Consider the following 18,122-nt stretch of genomic DNA (forward strand, 5'->3'; position numbering starts at 1 on the left):
CTGCGAGGACGATCAGATTTCCGGCCTGTCTCCCCGTAGCTCTATCTTAGGCATCTCACAGTACTGACATTGCAATTTATTTCCCTGGCCACATCTGCAATCCTCATGCCTCCTTGCAGCATGCCTAAGGCACGTTCACGCAGATGAGCAGGGATCCTGGGCATCTTTCTTTTGGTGTTTTCAGAGTCAGTAGAAAGGCCTCTTTAGTGTCTTAAGTTTTCATAACTGTGACCTTAATTGCCTACCATCTGTGAGCTAACAAGCATGGGAAACAGTGTTTAAACGCTTGTGAGGGTTGTAGAGCAACAACAAAAAACATACAGAAATCATCCTGGTGTGATGCGTTTTGCGTCATACAGGGTTATTTCTGTATTTTGAAAGTTGCATAACTTGATTGCTGACAAGCAAAACATTTTTGGACTATAGCCCTATTCGGAAGGGATTAGTTTTACTGGGGGTGGTGGGGTAATGTAATTATGTGCGCGTTCGAATCTGCCATGGCAGTAATTCTTACATGGTAGGACAGTAACAATTCCAGACAAAACTACCTACTGTTTTTTTTGTCGAACTAGAAGGTCCTCTGATAATAATAATCCGGTGAAAATCGACATCCCTGTGTTTTGAGAGAAATGTCTGAGTTTGACAGGAAAACAATAACTGATTTGATAAATTGCTCTGCATAGCCTATATGAATGGTCTACATGTATCATCTTTCACAGTTAATGCTTTTATTTACATGTTTTGTGCATATTAATTCAATATTGCCAAATGCACCAGTAAAACACATTTTGACTATTTACTGTAACCCTTGCTGTTAATAGATGGCAAAGCAGCATACAGCATACAATTGACCTAGACGTTTGGAAATGATAAATTCACTTTCTCATCCATAGCTTTAAAAAGCATCTCAAGTGCAAGTGCACTGTTTAGCTCACACCTGAAGGCTGCGTGGCATTTAGGACATCTACTGCGGATCACTAAAACACCCTACTGATTATGATCACGCTTCCACAATTCAAATAGTAGGGTTTGGTGTGGTTTGGAAACGTGGGAACCAAGCTCCAAGTTTATCGGTGTAGCCCTGTTATCGCATGGATTTATTGAAATATCCTCACTCCTAGAAAAAAAAACCTCCAGGCTTCCGGCATAGCTGTCAATTTATTGAGAAATAAATAATTAATTACAGAGGGCCGTTTGGATAAACTAATCCCGTCCGAATCGTCATCTGGAATAACGGACATTCTGTGGTAATAATTACATAATTAACTGTCTAATATTACTCGTCCCGTGCGAATAGGGTTTATTCCAACAATGGATTAATGAAACAAATACCAAAACATTTGCGTTTTCCTTTGAATTCGGGTAACACTTTGACCAAAAGTTGAGTAAACCAAAAAAAAGGCTGTGGAACCAGTTGCTTAATAATATTTAGTTTTACGGTGTAATCTATTGCCCTCAGCTCGTGTTCAACACACACATACATAACGTAACCTACATGTCCACCTGTCTCCGTTACTGGTGATAGGGTCGGGATCATCTCACATCTTCCTCTATATACACTATAGCGTTAGGGTACTGCCCATCCCCCCGCCTCTGACACTTTCACATTGGCGAAGGGAGAGAGAGGCCTGTCAACGTAACTACCCCTTGCTAGTTCCCTGACCAAAAAAAAAACGGTCACCAGCTGGGACACCAGCCCCCCACCCATTCAATGTCCCCAGTGACAAATTGGGGGTTGAGAGGCTGAGGCTGACCTTCTTGAGTTACCCAACCCCCATGTACATTATAGGCCCAATCATAAAATACATGTTTCAGTAATAGAATAGTGCATGCAGGTATATGGGCTGTTTTTGTCGTGCATTCCAGCTCTTTCTTAGAGACTCTGCAGTAGACCAATACTGCTGATGTAAGTCTCACTGCCAAGTGCCACACAAATTATTGACCCAGCTGATGTTCAGCCAAAAATGAAGTCAACTCTCTCCTTGAATTTATTCATTTGGATAAAAGGCTTCAGCGCGAGTGAATACAAAATGTTTGTCACATTGACTGTGCAGTCAGCTATGTGCGCATAGTTTGACATTGACGGAAAGGGCATAACACGTTTGCTGTTTGTTTGCGCAACACAAATGATGCAGCTGCATGAATTTATGTTAGGATTGATTGGTGTATTCCCTCGCCATACAGAGCGAGCTGAATAGGATTTTGAAACATGTCACAGGCACAGCTTGCTATTAAACTATTCTAACTCACTCCCAGCTGTGATCAGATTCTCTGTGATCAGATTCTCTGTGATCAGATTCTCTGTGTTCAGTTTTGCGTGCGCGAGCGTTGTAAGCCTCTTCTCCAGTCACAGCAGAGCATCGTTGACAGAACGAGAAGTGGAGAGGGGTGAGTGGCAGAAACAAGAAATCTCTGACAAAATAGTGGCAGTGGCTGGCGAGGGAGAGCTTGTGCTACTGCATCGCGCGCCCAGAAGTACACACACACACACTTCGGAAAACGTCATTTGAATAGACTCGACTGGGCACCGACTCTACTTCACGCTGCAAACGAGCAACCGCACAGGACGTATGGGAGACAGCACCTAGATTGTAAAAGCCGGACAGATACTCAAGGTTTCGGCCTGGGACGTTGACAGTGCAGCCACGGTCTCCACGGCTGCACCAGGACTGAATGGTAAAGAGACCCGAGAAACGTGACAGCAAGAACGGCTTGTGAATGAGACTGGAACATGGCTTCTTCTCCTGACCCAGTCACTCCAGCATCGATTGAAGGAGCGACACCGTCGCCCACTGCGAATGAAGAGCCCACCACCAACACCCGTCAGGTGGGTTGTATTCGCGGATTTAGTCCTAAGTTGTTGCAAGAAACAATGTTATTGAAATGTATCCTCGTGGTTGACGTGGAATAGCTCGCGTGAGGATGGTAGGGTGAAGGCGTTCCCCTGGTTACCAAATCCTCAAGGTGCTCGGCTCGAGCGCAGTCGAAAACAAAGTTGTCTTACAGTTTATTTGTTGCAATATTAGTGTTTAGTGTCAGTGGTTGTTAGCAGTGGCGGTTCTAGACCATTTCAACTGGGGGTGGCCAAGCTGGGGCAAGTTGTACTGTTAGAGGGGCCAGTTACATTAGATGTTAATGTTGTCACTATGTCTTCACTGCATTGCAGGCATCAGCAGGTAAAATACCATGTTCATAATCATTCAATCATTTATTTGCATTTTCTGTCTAATAGCTGATGTAAAAAAAAGATAGCAAAAATTAGTTATGTAAAAATGATTTCATACTCCACATTTAGGGGGCCACAAGGGGGTCCAAAATTGTTGGCACAGGAGCACAGCCAAACTATCCAAAATGCACGTTTTCCATGGACAGTGTGTATGGTTGTTTTCAGGTGACATTTGGACAGTGGATTTGTTTAGGCTTAATCATGGTATCAAATGTCACTGGTTCTAAAAAGGGTTTGCTGGCAATTTGCCCGCCCGTTATTTTGCCGAGTGACAGAGATGCAAGAATGTCAAGCCTATAGCCCAGGGACCATCAACAAGATTCAGCCGGCAAGCCGCCTATATCTTTCTATTATGCGTGGGGATACTTTGGAACAGATTTCCTACAATTAAATAGACTTTGAATTTCCACCACAGGCTATATCTATATCATGCAAATCAAATCAGTATTTACTCTCATTTGCTTCGGCTCTTTAGGCGTAGCCTACAAATGACAACTTTTTTTTACATTGTGGTCACCTGATTTGCATCTAGGTAGACCGACACATTGTAGGGCTGAAATAGGCTGCCCTGCAGCCCTACACTCTGACCACAGACTGTCAAACAAGTAGAAGTCACAAGAAAGTGTGGTAACCTTTGAACTTATCACAAATAGCTCACCCCAAAGTGTCAGTGATTGCCACAAGCAGTTATGGCATGAAACATTGATGTCATGTGTCCTGGGAGCCAGAGTTTTGTGCTGAGGGCTAAGACGGAGGGCTTTGCGGAAGTGCATCTGGTTTTAGTTGCCTTTCGACATTGTCTGTTATTTGGAACAACCTTTTAAAAGTACAGTATAGTGAAATGACATGCAATGACAACAATGCGAACAAGAAGCGTGGCTATTTATTGACATTACTATTATGTCACATGCTCAGTTCAGTGGGCCTGAACTAGACCTTCTGTGTTAATTGCTGCCTATGGGAGTGTGGTTGTCAAAGATAGTTTGACAATGGGATTTTGTGTACAAACATGACACAAAATCACCGAGCCTGTAAATATGACAGATAATGGAATATTAATCGTCTCTCTGTTCTATCATTAGGTCTCTGTGAGGCTGCCTGCTGTATAGTACAGTGTGATGCTGGTGCACAGAGAGAGAGAGAGAGAGAGAGAGAGAGAGAGAGAGAGAGAGAGAGAGAGAGAGAGAGAGAGAGAGAGAGAGTGAGTAAACTGGCACAGTGTCACCCAGGGGGCAGGCACAGTTGTCCAGCACCATGGCAGCAGATTGTTTGGCAGAGCAGTCTGTCGAGAATATGGCAGTGGGATTACGCACTAGCACACAGGCAAGCACACACACACACATGGACACATGCACCATGCACGTACTGGTGCATGCATGCACACGCACTCACACCCTCAGACACACACATTTAGAAATACTATAAGACTGTTCTTATTCATTTATTGTAATGGGTGTACCTATACCAGGGCCCTATGGTAGGTCGTTTAACACCGTGAGTAGGATTGTCTGACAGGGGATGGGATGGGCGGAAGAGGGAGGTAAAAGACGTTTGTCACCAGATCTGTTCATGTGGAGGACATCTGCCACTCTTTCCGGCTCGGTTAAGGCCAGATTGTGACAAAATCCGGACATGGCCTCAGTGACATGTGTGATGTGTGTGAGTGTGCTTGTGTGTGCATGCACATGTGTGCGACGTATGTGTGCGGCGTGTGTGTGTGTGTGTGTGTGTGTGTGTGTGTGTGTGTGTGTGTGTGTGTGTGTGTGTGTGTGTGTGTGTGTGTGTGTGTGTGTGTGTGTGTGTGTGTGTGTGTGTGTGTGTGTGTGTGTGTGTGTGTGTGTGTGTGTGTGTGTGTGTTAGAGAGAAATACCCAGAAAGATAAAACAAGGGGACAGAGAGGAGGCAAGGGCAAGGGGGCGACAGCGTGATATATATCTTATGATGAATGTGGTAATATCATTGTGTTGGTGATGCTGGATCAATTATTTTTCGAAAAGAAAGCGGTTGTTTTGCAGTGGTCGCCATAGCAGCCAATCTGATTTAATTTCCTCAGTGGCTAATTGATGAGAAGAATGGGAAGGAGCTAGAGAAAGGCATATATGATTGATAAGGAGGAATGGAGAGAAATGAGAAAGGGAATGGAAGTGGGGGGGAGAAGTGATGGATGAGAATGGATAGGGAGAGGGAGGGAAAGAGAGAGAGAGAGAGAGAGCGAGGTTAAGGGTACAGCCTTGTCTGTATCTCACCTCAAGACGACTTTTGAAACGATGTCATTGAAATCTCAGAGTCGATTCATGCTTTTAGCGGAACGCAGATCCCACCACCAGTCACCACCCCACACAGCCACCAGGGACACGAGAGAACAGTCGCAGCATGGTCGCTATGTCCCGTCTCACCCAGCCACAGTCTTTAAACATGACCGCTCCATAGACTGCCATGTGGAATAAATATATACTACTTCGGATTATATTTCTTCCTATGCATTATTTAACATAATAAATACATAACAGGTTGGCAATCAGTTATGGAACATCAGCTGTATTTGCAATATCTCCAGTTGCCCAAAACTCAGAGAACATGTGTCAGACTGGTCAACTGGAGTCAGCTGCAGGAGAGCAGAGATGAGTGAACAGGCACACAACACTCCAGCCGAAGGCAAAAGCAAATAGCGCACTGGTCACACAAAATGATGTACAACAATACAATACCACAGGTTCAAAACCATACCCGGAAAATAACAGCCTGACGCGTCACACAATAAACGTAACGAACAATTACACACACAGACATGGGGGGGGGGACGACGACACAGGATAATATACACGCAGAGTGATGAGGGGATGTAAACCAGGTGTGCGGGAAAACAAGACCAAACAAATGGAAAATGAAAGGTGGAGCGGCGATGGCTAGAAGGCCGGTGACGTCGACCGCCGAGCGCTGCCCGAACAAGGAGAGGAGGGAGTCGTGACAACATGGAATAGCATTGGTGTATGCTATAACGTAACAGTCATTAAGATCAAAGACATGTTTTTCGATCAGAGTTAGGGTCTATTCCATTTAAATTCCTGTCAGTCTAATTGGGCAAGGTCTTTTCATAATGCAAATAGAAACCGACCCTTTTCCAGATGGAGTTGAGCCCAATAATGATCGGAATAACTATTTTGTCAGAGAGTTTTTGAGTGCAGACAGACAGGTGTGCTATAGACAGAACAGTGCTGCTGTGTGTCAGGTTAAATTAGTGAATACACTCTTCCACTCTGTCTGTCTGTCTCTCTCTCTCTCTCTCTGTGTATCTCTCTCTCTCTCTCTCTCTCTGTCTCTCTCTCGCTCTCTCGCTCTCTCTCTCTGTCTGTATCTCTCTGTCTCGCTCTCCCCCTCTCTCTCTCTCTCTCTCTCTCGCTCTCTCAATTCAATTCAATTCAAGGGCTTTATTGAATGTGTTAACATTGCCAAAGCAAGTGAGGTAGATAATATATAAAGTGAATATATCTCTCTTTCTCTCTCTCATTACCTCTCTTTTTGCCCTGTAGATGTTTTGCAAAGTCATGCTTCCCTCTGCAGTTGCCACTATGTGTACACATGTGTGTGTTTGTGTGGGTGTGTGTGCTCAGTGGACTCCACATATGTGTGCACAGTGGACCCCATACCCATGCTACGAGTCTGGGTTTATGTGTCAATGTGTGTGTGTATATTTTATCAGTGTGTGAGGCCATACTTTCTGACTGGGCCATTTTTCAGTCACGTCATTATCTGTGTTTTTGGTCTCCAGCTCGCCTAATGCAGCGTATCCAAGGAGACGTGAGGGAGACTGCGTCGTATGCTACGGTTGCGAGTTTGGACCATATTTCGGGAGCTTTAGTGAGTTCAGACTCAGGTTAAAGTGCTTTGCTCAAGGGTTCATTCTCTCTACTGCGGCCGGAGCCCTGTGTGCTCCCTCCTTTGTCTCTCCAATCTGTGGATATGACAAAGCATTTAATTCTGAGTTTAGCAGTTGCCAAGACGATGTATGGTGCACGGCACGGTAATAAGGTGCAAATTACAATGTGCATGCATTTTTTTCCTTTGGTCTTCCTTATCTTTACTGTTTCATCCTCATCAGAATCCTGGCTATATATCATCAGATGTGCAGCAAAAATGCTCTGATTGTCCCTTGTCCTAGGACATTATGTTAATGCCCCTCGACTAGCCAGACATTAGCATAGGGTGTGACAGGTTTGTTGAAGATGACACATACTCACTCGTCATATCATGTGTGGTATATACCACTGCTGAGTGTTAAGAGTACCCAGCTTTACTCTTGTCTCATGGGGCAGTCTCTATGGGTGTGCCACAGGGTTCAATCCTTGGGACCGACTCTTTTCTCTATATACATCAGTGATGTCGCTCTTGCTGCTGGTGATTCTCTCATCCACCTCTACCTAGACGACAGAATTCTGTATACTTCTGGTCTTTCTTTAGACACTGTGTTAACTAACCTCCAGACGAGCTTTAATGCCATACAACTCTCCTTCCGTGGCCTTCAACTGTTCTTAACTGCAAGCAAAACTAAATGCATGCTCTTCAACCGATCGCTGCCCACACCTACCCACCGGTCCAGCATCACTACTCTGGACGGTTCTGACTTAGAATATGTGGACAACTACAAATACCTAGGTGTCTGGTTAGACTTTAAACTCTCCTTCCAGACTCACATCAAACATCTCCAATCCAAAGTTATATCTAGAATTTGCTTCCTATTTCGCAGCAAAGCGTCCTTCACTCATGCTGCCAAACATACCCTCGTGAAACTGACTATACTACTGATCCTTGACTTCGGCGATGTCATTTACAAAATAGCCTCCAACACTCTACTCAGCAAATTCGATGCAGTCTATCACAGTGCCATCCGTTTTGTCACCAAAGCCCCATATACTACCCACCACTGCGACCTGTATGCTCTCGTTGGCTGACCCTCGCTTTATATCCGTCGCCAAACCCACTGGCTCCAGGTCATCTATAAGTTGTTGCTAGGTAAAGCCCCGCTTTATCTCAGCTCACTGGTCACCATAGCAGCACCCACCCATAGCAGCACTCGCCCCAGCAGGTATATTTCACTGGTCACCCCCAAAACCAATTCCTCCTTCGGCCGCCTTTCCTTCCAGTTCTCTGCTGCCAATGACTGGAATGAACTGCAAAAATCACTGAAGCTGGAGACTCATATCTCACTCACTAGCTTTAAGCACCAGCTGTCGGAGCAGCTCACAGATCACTGCACCTGTACATAGCCAATCTGTAAATAGCCCATCCAACTACCTCCTCAACATATTATTCATTTGATTTATTTTTCTCCTTTGCACCACAGTACCGATACTTGCACACTCATCTTCTGCACATCTATCACCCCAGTGTTTAATTTGCCATACTGTAATAATTTTGCCACTATGGCCTATTTATAGCCTCACCCCCCTTATCCTAACTGTCATAGCTTGGCGAAAACAGAGTCTTTAATCCAGTAAAGTAAATACAATCAAAAAAAACACAACTTTCACTCGAAATGACGAGGACAAACTGGAGACTCGATCTTGAACAGCAGGTGAACAGCAGGTTGCCACAGCATCTGAGGAAAACACGACACGACAGGGCGATACACAAACACAGCACGGTGAATTCTAGACAAGGAACCGACAGGGCAGAAACGGGAAACAAGGAGAGAAATAGGGACTCTAATCAGGGAAAAGGATCGGGAACAGGTGTGGGAAGGCTAAATGATGATTAGGGGAATAGGAACCTGGGAGCAGGAACGGAACGATAGAGAGAGAAGAGAGAGCGAGAGAGTGAGAGAGGGAGGGGGAGAGAGAGGTATAGAAAGAGGGAAAGAACCTAATAAGACCAGCAGAGGGAAACGAATAGAATCCTAACTCATTTGCACACACTGTATATGACTTTCTCTATTGTATTATTGATTGTACGTTTGTTTATTCCCATGCGTAACTCTGTGTTGTTGTTTGTGTCGCACTGCTTTCCTTTATCTTGGCCAGGTCACAGTTGTAAATGAGTTCTTGTTCTCAACTAGCCTACCTGGTTAAATAAAGGTGAATAAAAAAATAACAAATGTTTAAAGTGGTGGTGCTGTTACTCCTCAAGCCTTGGTTATGAACACACAGTGAGAGCTGCCCGTTCATATAGTATTAGGGAGCACGCACTCTATTTTCAATACCACTGAGTATGCCACTGATGGCAAAGAGCTGGTAGGTGGGTGTCGGTTTCATTCATTCATTGGTTCATTCATCCGTCCGTCCCTCCATTCATTCCTCTATTTCTCTCCCTCTCTCCTTATTAAATAAAGGTTCAATAAAAAAATAAAAAATACCGTGGGCCTCCTATTCTAGGAGATGACCAGTTGTCTGTGAGGTGTGAAATAGGCACGATGACTCTGAAACTGACGTGATGGAAAGATCAAAGAGCGAGCGGGAGAGAGACCGCAACAGAGGGTCAGTTAGGACAACGTCAGACCGATGTTATTTCTAGGTGGGGCTCCGAAGGCCCCCAAAGCAACATCCAGGACCCCTGGCACCAATATTGAAATCGAAACCAATTGAAGCCTGAATCATTTAGGTAGGAGAAACACTGGACCAAAGTAAAACATCTGAGCGAGCAATGAATGAAAATAATCAAATACTATTGTCCTATAAAACAGTATTCTGGGGTAAACCCCAGGTTAGACAATGGGATGAAGGGATGTGAGATGAAGAGGATGACGATGATTATGATGAATACCGTTATGGGTGAAGCTGAGGTCTACTGTGGGCTTCCTCTATGAGGCACATTCACTTCACATTCACTTCCATTCACTTCACGTTCACTATATTACTGTCTGCTGCTTGCTCCTACCCTGTTCTCCCACTCATGTATTCACTCAGAGACCTGTGGGTTACCACTAATAGCATATTTGTGTTGGTGTGCGATCAAAGTGGCTATTTAACCCACCCCCCAAGGCACAATGTTCCGAACATCTCTCACATTCGTAGAATGCCTTTGCTCTGCCCCCTCTTGGGAGCTGACGGCTGTAGTGTGTGTGCGCGTGCGTGTGTGTGTGTACGTGGAGAACGGTGCGGTATGTTAAGGGGAGTTCAATGTTACGGAATGCACTAACAACGATCAATAGCGTCGTGTGGGAACCGGAGGCCCTTGTTGCTATGTGTGTGCGTGTCTGCCTGTGTGTGTCTTTGTGGATCGGTGCCTGAATGGCTGCCTGTGTGCATGTGGCCCCTGTGTTGCCCCCTATGGGACAAAGACAGTGCTTGTGTTTATGGCTGAGAGGCGTGCCCCCCAGGGGTTTGTCTCTTTCCCAATAAAATACAATCAGGCATTTGATCGGACAGCTCTTTTTTTCTTAAGTCTCTCCAGGTTTTTTTGTCTGACCTCGAAAACATTCTCCTGGGGCTTTCTGGACGTCTGACAGCTTGGGTTTAACCACCAGTGACTGGCGTTTCTAGACTCATGGAGAGGAAAAGGCTAGTGTGGAGAAAGAGGGCTTTTACCGTCCAGCTCGGTCTCTCTGGTCAGCCAGTCTCTTAGTCCCTCTTACCCTCCTCAAAGGTCTAACCTCAGACTCTTACGTACTTCAAATGTAATTTAAAAGGTGTTGTGTTAATGATTTTCTGGTGATTTAATTGGATTTAGCTTAGAAGAACAGGCATCAAGTGCTCTTTGCGTTGACTATCTACATGAATGGAATCCATGCAGTTTTCATCGAAAGTCATATCGTAAAGTGTGTGTGGCTTAGCACCAGCAGAGGCTTCAAAGGAGTTTTGCAAAAGCAGAGCCCAACATTCTGCATTAAGCCTTCAAGTCTGTAAGTTAAATAAGTCAATCTTAGCGATTATTGCCTCTAACACTCTCATAAGTATTACAGTAAAGTAGCTCAAAGGCTGCCTGCTCTGCTTTGGTTACCCTGAACAACAAGGTGCTAAAAACAGCCCCAGGTCAGTGCAGCAGATAAATTAGTCCTCAAATGCCACGTGCTGAAGATCTTGCTAACAGGTCCAGGACGATACCAGTATCGCAATATTTTTTTCCATAGCAAAAATGTAAACACGAAGCAGACCAAACTCGTTGGTCCTTCAAACACCTGCTGTTTGTAAAATATTGTGTGCTGTAGGTTGGAAAATAAATAAATGTGACTCTGTATGACAACATAATAGTGTTCATTTCCAACATTAAGGCTGTCAAACCCTCTTCGTGTTTTGTTGCCTCGCCACGATACTAACGAGTATCGTGATACTGGTATCGTCCCAGCCCCACTTGCTAGGGTCCTTGTCATTACAATATAATAAGTGGGCTGGAGTGACTTTGTGAGGTGTGTGTGTGTGGGGAAACAGAAGTGCGCGTGTTTACCGTGTCAGTGCTAAGACTCCCTTGGCGTCACTCAAAGGTCACACTATCTCACGCTGGTAGCTCTGCCAGTCCTGGCAGACCTTGATAACCCATACCAGACATCAGAGGAATTTGGCTGCTTTTAAACATATTTTCAACACCTACTCTGTAAATTAGGCCTCTGTTATCAAGTGGACTGCAGGAATCTGGGCCATCAGTGGGAAGGGGTCATCCCTATTTCCTATTCCATGCCCTTTAGGAGGCCTGGGGTGAACAGGTGGCAGACAGTCCAGGTTTAAGGTCCTGGGTACTGTAGACTTCATGTATCAGGTAGGGTGTGTCAGGTAGGGTGTGTCCTCCTAGCAAAACTGTCAGTTCCATTTTCACTGATATGCTGTACTGTTTTTTTGGATCTACGGCAGCACTTTTAACTATATAGGGCAGTTCTTAGAGAAAATGAGTCGAAATATGTGTTGGTCTAGCTTCCAATGCTAATGAGCTAGTAGGAACCCATTGACAGCAACATGGTGTCTTTCAGAGGTTTTTGCAAGTGAGGAAAGCAACTTCAAAACCATCCTGCAGTGTCCTACAGAAATAGTTGATTGATCGCCTGGAAATTCCACATGCTGTAAGAGCTGGCAAAGGTCCTTATCATAACAGACTCCAGCAAGTGGACGTGATTATGACTTTGTGAAGTGTGTGTGGGAAACAGAAGGGCACTGTGTGTGTGTTTGTGTGTGTGCCTGTGTATCGGTATGCCTGTGTGTGTGTTTCCTGTATCAGTGCTAAGACTACATTGGCATCACTCAAAAGTCACACACACACACACACACACTCTCTCATGCTCTTAGCTCTGCCAGTCCAGGCGCTGGCAGTCCTTGATATAACTGTTTTGTTGCCCCTGTTGGTGACAAGGTTCTTTCAGAACCTTTTATCTTTTTTCTTTTTTTTTGCAAAGCCTTTGTTGAATTGAAAGTGGTACTTAATGCAGGTAAAAAACTAAGTATATGTTACTTGTGGAATGATCACCAGAATTTTCTTAAAGTTGGATGGTGCCGTTATGGCAGTTCAGACAGCTGGTTGATGACCTTTTTCCTGTGGAATGTGTTGGTTTTTCAGGATATTGTTTCATAAGTTACTTTTCTGAAATTGCATGTGTTTTTATTGCCTTGAAAACGGTACATATTGTGAATTTGTATGATTGTGTGAAGGCTCTGTCATGTTTGTCATTCATTGTCATGTCTTGTCCCTGTGCTCCCCATGCTATTCGTTTCCCTCTGCTGGTCTTGTTTGGTTCTATCCCTCTCTCTCCCCCTCCCTCTCTCACTCTCTCGCTCTCTCTTCTCTCTGTCGTTCCGTTCCTGCTCCCAGCTGTTCCTATTCCCCTAATCATCATTTAATTCCCACACCTGTTCCCGATCCTTTCCCCTGATTAGACTCCCTATTTATTCCTTTGTGTTCCGTCCCTGTTCCGTCGGTTCCTTGTTTTGTATTCCATGCTGTAATTGCGTTTCGCCCTGTCCTGTCGTGTTTTTTGCCGTGATTGTGTATCACCCTGTCCTGTCGTGTTTTGTGCCTTCTTCAGACGCTGCGTGTGAGCAGGTGTCTCAGTTGACTACGGCCTGCGCCTACCCGAAGCGACCTGCAGTCTGTGGCCGCTCTCCAGTTGTTTTCCCTTCAACTATCTAGAGGATTTCAGTTATTCGGATTTGAGCATTAATAAACTCTGTTTCTGTTAAGTCGCGTTTGGGTCCTCCTTCACCTGCATAACAGAAGGAACCGACCAAAGAATGGACCCAGCGACTTCAGACGCTCGTTACACTGCCGTCGAGATCCAAGGAGCCATGCTCGGCAGACACGAGCAGGAATTGTCTGCTGCTCGCCATGCCGTGGAGAACCTGGCCGCTCAGGTTTCCGACCTCTCTGGACAGTTCCAGAGTCTACGTCTCGTGCCACCTGTTACTCCCTGGCCTGCCGAGCCTCCTGAACCCAGGGTTAATAACCCACCTTGCTACTCCGGGCAGCCCACTGAGTGCCGCTCCTTTCTCACGCAGTGTGAGATTGTGTTCTCTCTCCAACCCCACACATACTCTAGAGAGAGAGCTCGGGTTGCTTTCGTCATTTCACTCCTTACTGGCCGGGCTCGAGAATGGGGCACAGCTATCTGGGAGGCAAGGGCTGATTGCTCTAACAGATTCCAGAACTTTAAAGAGGAGATGATTCGGGTTTTTGACCGTTCAGTTTTTGGTGAGGAGGCTTCTAGGGCCCTGGCTTCCTTATGCCAAGGTGAACGGTCCATAACGGATTATTCCATTGAGTTTCGCACTCTTGCTGCCTCTAGTGAGTGGAACGAGCCGGCGCTGCTCGCTCGTTTTCTGGAGGGACTCCACGCAGTGGTTAAGGATGAGATTCTCTCCCGGGAGGTTCCTTCAGATGTGGACTCCTTGATTGCTCTCGCCATCCGCATAGAACGACGGGTAGATCTTCGTCACCGGGCTCGTGGAAGAGAGCTCGCATCAACGGTGTTTCCCTGCTCCGCATCGCAACCATCTCCCTCTGGCTTTGAGACTGAGCCCATGCAGCTGGGAGGGATTCGCATCTCGAATAAGGAGAGGGAACAGAGGATCACCAACCGCCTGTGCCTCTATTGCGGAGTGGCTGGACATTTTGTTATTTCATGTCCAGTAAGAGGCCAGAGCCCATCAGTAAGCGGAGGGCTACTGGTGAGCGCTACTACTCAGGTCCCTTCATCTAGATCTTGTACTACTATGTCGGTCCATCTACGCTGGACCGGTTCGGGTGCTACATGCAGTGCTTTGATTGACTCTGGGGCTGAGGGTTGTTTCATGGACGAAGCATGGGCTCGGAAACATAACATTCCTTTCAGACCATTAGACAGGCCTACGCCCATGTTTGCCTTAGATGGTAGTCATCTTCCCAGTATCAAATTTGAGACACTACCTTTAACTCTCACAGTATCTGGTAACCACAGTGAGACTATTTCTTTTTTGATTTTCCGTTCACCGTTTACACCTGTTGTTTTGGGTCATCCCTGGCTAGTATGTCATAATCCTTCTATTAATTGGTCTAGTAATTCTATCCTATCCTGGAACGTTTCTTGTCATGTGAAGTGTTTAATGTCTGCCATCCCTCCCGTTTCTTCTCTCCCTACTTCTCAGGAGGAACCTGGCGATTTGACAGGAGTGCCGGAGGAATATCATGATCTGCGCACGGTCTTCAGTCGGTCCCGAGCCAACTCCCTTCCTCCTCACCGGTCGTATGATTGTAGTATTGATCTCCTTCCAGGGACCACGCCTCCTCGAGGTAGACTATACTCTCTGTCGGCTCCCGAACGTAAGGCTCTCGAGGATTATTTGTCTGTGTCTCTTGACGCCGGTACCATAGTGCCTTCTTCTTCTCCGGCCGGGGCGGGGTTCTTTTTTGTTAAGAAGAAGGACGGTACTCTGCGCCCCTGCGTGGATTATCGAGGCTGAATGACATAACGGTTAAGAATCGTTATCCGCTTCCCCCTTATGTCATCAGCCTTCGAGATTCTGCAGGGAGCCAGGTGCTTTACTAAGTTGGACCTTCGTAACGCTTACCATCTCGTGCGCATCAGAGAGGGGGACGAGTGGAAAACGGCGTTTAATACTCCGTTAGGGCATTTTGAGTACCGGGTTCTGCCGTTCGGTCTCGCCAATGCGCCAGCTGTTTTTCAGGCATTAGTTAATGATGTTCTGAGAGACATGCTGAACATTTTTGTTTTTGTCTATCTTGACGATATCCTGATTTTTTCTCCGTCACTCGAGATTCATGTTCAGCACGTTCGACGTGTTCTACAGCGCCTTTTAGAGAATTGTCTCTACGTAAAGGCTGAGAAGTGCTCTTTTCATGTCTCCTCCGTTACTTTTCTCGGTTCCGTTATTTCCGCTGAAGGCATTCAGATGGATTCCGCTAAGGTCCAAGCTGTCAGTGATTGGCCCGTTCCAAGGTCACGTGTCGAGTTGCAGCGCTTCTTAGGTTTCGCTAATTTCTATCGGCGTTTCATTCGTAATTTCGGTCAAGTTGCTGCCCCTCTCACAGCTCTTACTTCTGTCAAGACGTGTTTTAAGTGGTCCGGTTCCGCCCAGGAGCTTTTGATCTTCTAAAGAACGTTTTACGTCCGCTCCTATCCTCGTTACTCCTGACGTCACTAGACAATTCATTGTCGAGGTTGACCTTCAGAGGTAGGCGTGGGAGCCATTCTATCCCAGCGCTCCCAGTCTGACGATAAGGTTCATCCTTGCGCTTATTTTTCTCATCGCCTGTCGCCATCTGAGCGCAACTATGATGTGGGTAACCGTGAACTGCTCGCCATCCGCTTAGCCCTAGGCGAATGGCGACAGTGGTTGGAGGGGGCGACCGTTCCTTTTGTCGTTTGGACAGACCATAAGAACCTTGAGTACATCCGTTCTGCCAAACGACTTAATGCCCGTCAAGCTCGTTGGGCGTTGTTTTTCGCTCGTTTCGAGTTTGTGATTTCTTACCGTCCGGGTAGCAAGAACACCAAGCCTGATGCCTTATCCCGTCTGTTTAGTTCTTCTGTGGCTTCTACTGATCCCGAGGGGATTCTTCCTTATGGGCGTGTTGTCGGGTTAACAGTCTGGGGAATTGAAAGACAGGTTAAGCAAGCACTCACGCACACTGCGGCCGCCGCGCGCTTGTCCTAGTAACCTCCTTTTCGTTCCTGTTTCCACTCGTCTGGCTGTTCTTCAGTGGGCTCACTCTGCCAAGTTAGCGGGTCATCCCGGTGTTCGAGGCACTCTTGCGTCTATTCGCCAGCGCTTTTGGTGGCCGACTCAGGAGCGTGACACGCGCCGTTTCGTGGCTGCCTGTTCGGACTGCGCGCAGACTAAGTCGGGTAACTCTCCTCCTGCCGGTCGTCTCAGACCGCTCCCCATTCCTTCTCGACCATGGTCTCACATTGCCTTAGACTTCATTACCGGTCTGCCTTTGTCTGCGGGGAAGACTGTGATTCTGACGGTTGTCGATAGGTTCTCTAAGGCGGCACATTTCATTCCCCTCGCTAAACTTCCTTCCGCTAAGGAAACGGCACAAATCATTATTGAGAATGTATTCAGAATTCATGGCCTCCCGTTAGACGCCGTTTCAGACAGAGGTCCGCAATTCACGTCACAGTTTTGGAGGGAGTTCTGTCGTTTGATTGGTGCGTCCGTCAGTCTCTCTTCCGGGTTTCATCCCCAGTCTAACGGTCAAGCAGAGAGGGCCAATCAGACGATTGGTCGCATACTACGCAGCCTTTCTTTCAGGAACCCTGCGTCTTGGGCAGAACAGCTCCCTGGGCAGAATACGCTCACAATTCGCTTCCTTCGTCTGCTACCGGGTTATCTCCGTTTCAGAGTAGTCTGGGTTACCAGCCTCCTCTGTTCTCATCCCAGCTTGCCGAGTCCAGCGTTCCCTCCGCTCAAGCGTTTGTCCAACGTTGTGAGCGCACCTGGAGGAGGGTGAGGTCTGCACTTTGCCGTTACAGGGCACAGACGGTGAGAGCCGCCAATAAACGCAGGATTAAGAGTCCAAGGTATTGTTGCGGCCAGAGAGTGTGGCTTTCCACTCGCAACCTTCCTCTTACGACAGCTTCTCGTAAGTTGACTCCGCGGTTCATTGGTCCGTTCCGTGTCTCCCAGGTCGTCAATCCTGTCGCTGTGCGACTGCTTCTTCCGCGACATCTTCGTCGCGTCCATCCTGTCTTCCATGTCTCCTGTGTTAAGCCCTTTCTTCGCACCCCGTTCGTCTTCCCTCCCCCTCCCGTCCTTGTCGAGCGCACCTATTTACAAGGTACATAAAATTATGGACATGCGTTCTCGGGGACGGGGTCACCAATACCTAGTGGATTGGGAGGGTTACGGTCCTGAGGAGAGGAGTTGGGTTCCGTCTCGGGACGTGCTGGACCGTTCGCTCATCGATGATTTCCTCCGTTGCCGCCAGGATTCCTCCTCGAGTGCGCCAGGAGGCGCTCGGTGAGTGGGGGGGTACTGTCATGTTTGTCATTCATTGTCATGTCTTGTCCCTGTGCTCCCCATGCTATTCGTTTCCCTCTGCTGGTCTTGTTTGGTTCTATCCCTCTCTCTCCCCTCCCTCTCTCACTCTCTCGCTCTCTCTTCTCTCTGTCGTTCCGTTCCTGCTCCCAGCTGTTCCTATTCCCTAATCATCATTTAATTCCCACACCTGTTCCCGATCCTTTCCCCTGATTAGACTCCCTATTTATTCCTTTGTGTTCCGTCCCTGTTCCGTCGGTTCCTTGTTTTGTATTCCATGCTGTAATTGCGTTTCGCCCTGTCCTGTCGTGTTTTTTGCCGTGATTGTGTATCACCCTGTCCTGTCGTGTTTTGTGCCTTCTTCAGACGCTGCGTGTGAGCAGGTGTCTCAGTTGACTACGGCCTGCGCCTACCCGGCGACCTGCAGTCTGTGGCCGCTCTCCAGTTGTTTTCCCTTCAACTATCTAGAGGATTTCAGTTATTCGGATTTGAGCATTAATAAACTC

At 46.8% G+C, this 18,122-nt stretch overlaps 1 protein-coding gene across 1 annotated transcript in view; it reads left to right on the forward strand.

Moving 5' to 3' along the window:
- Positions 1-2,367: 2,367 nt before the first annotated feature.
- LOC124007949 (ankyrin-2-like) overlaps positions 2,368-18,122 on the forward strand; it is a 280,314-nt gene continuing 264,559 nt past the window's right edge. Inside the window, exon 1 of the mRNA XM_046318844.1 lies at positions 2,368-2,827. Coding sequence (XP_046174800.1) covers positions 2,732-2,827 — 96 coding nt within the window. The 5' untranslated portion in view covers positions 2,368-2,731. The remainder of the gene's footprint in view (positions 2,828-18,122) is intronic.

This window comes from Oncorhynchus gorbuscha, linkage group LG21 (genome assembly GCF_021184085.1).
Source record: "Oncorhynchus gorbuscha isolate QuinsamMale2020 ecotype Even-year linkage group LG21, OgorEven_v1.0, whole genome shotgun sequence".
Classification (NCBI taxonomy): Eukaryota; Metazoa; Chordata; class Actinopteri; order Salmoniformes; family Salmonidae; genus Oncorhynchus; species Oncorhynchus gorbuscha.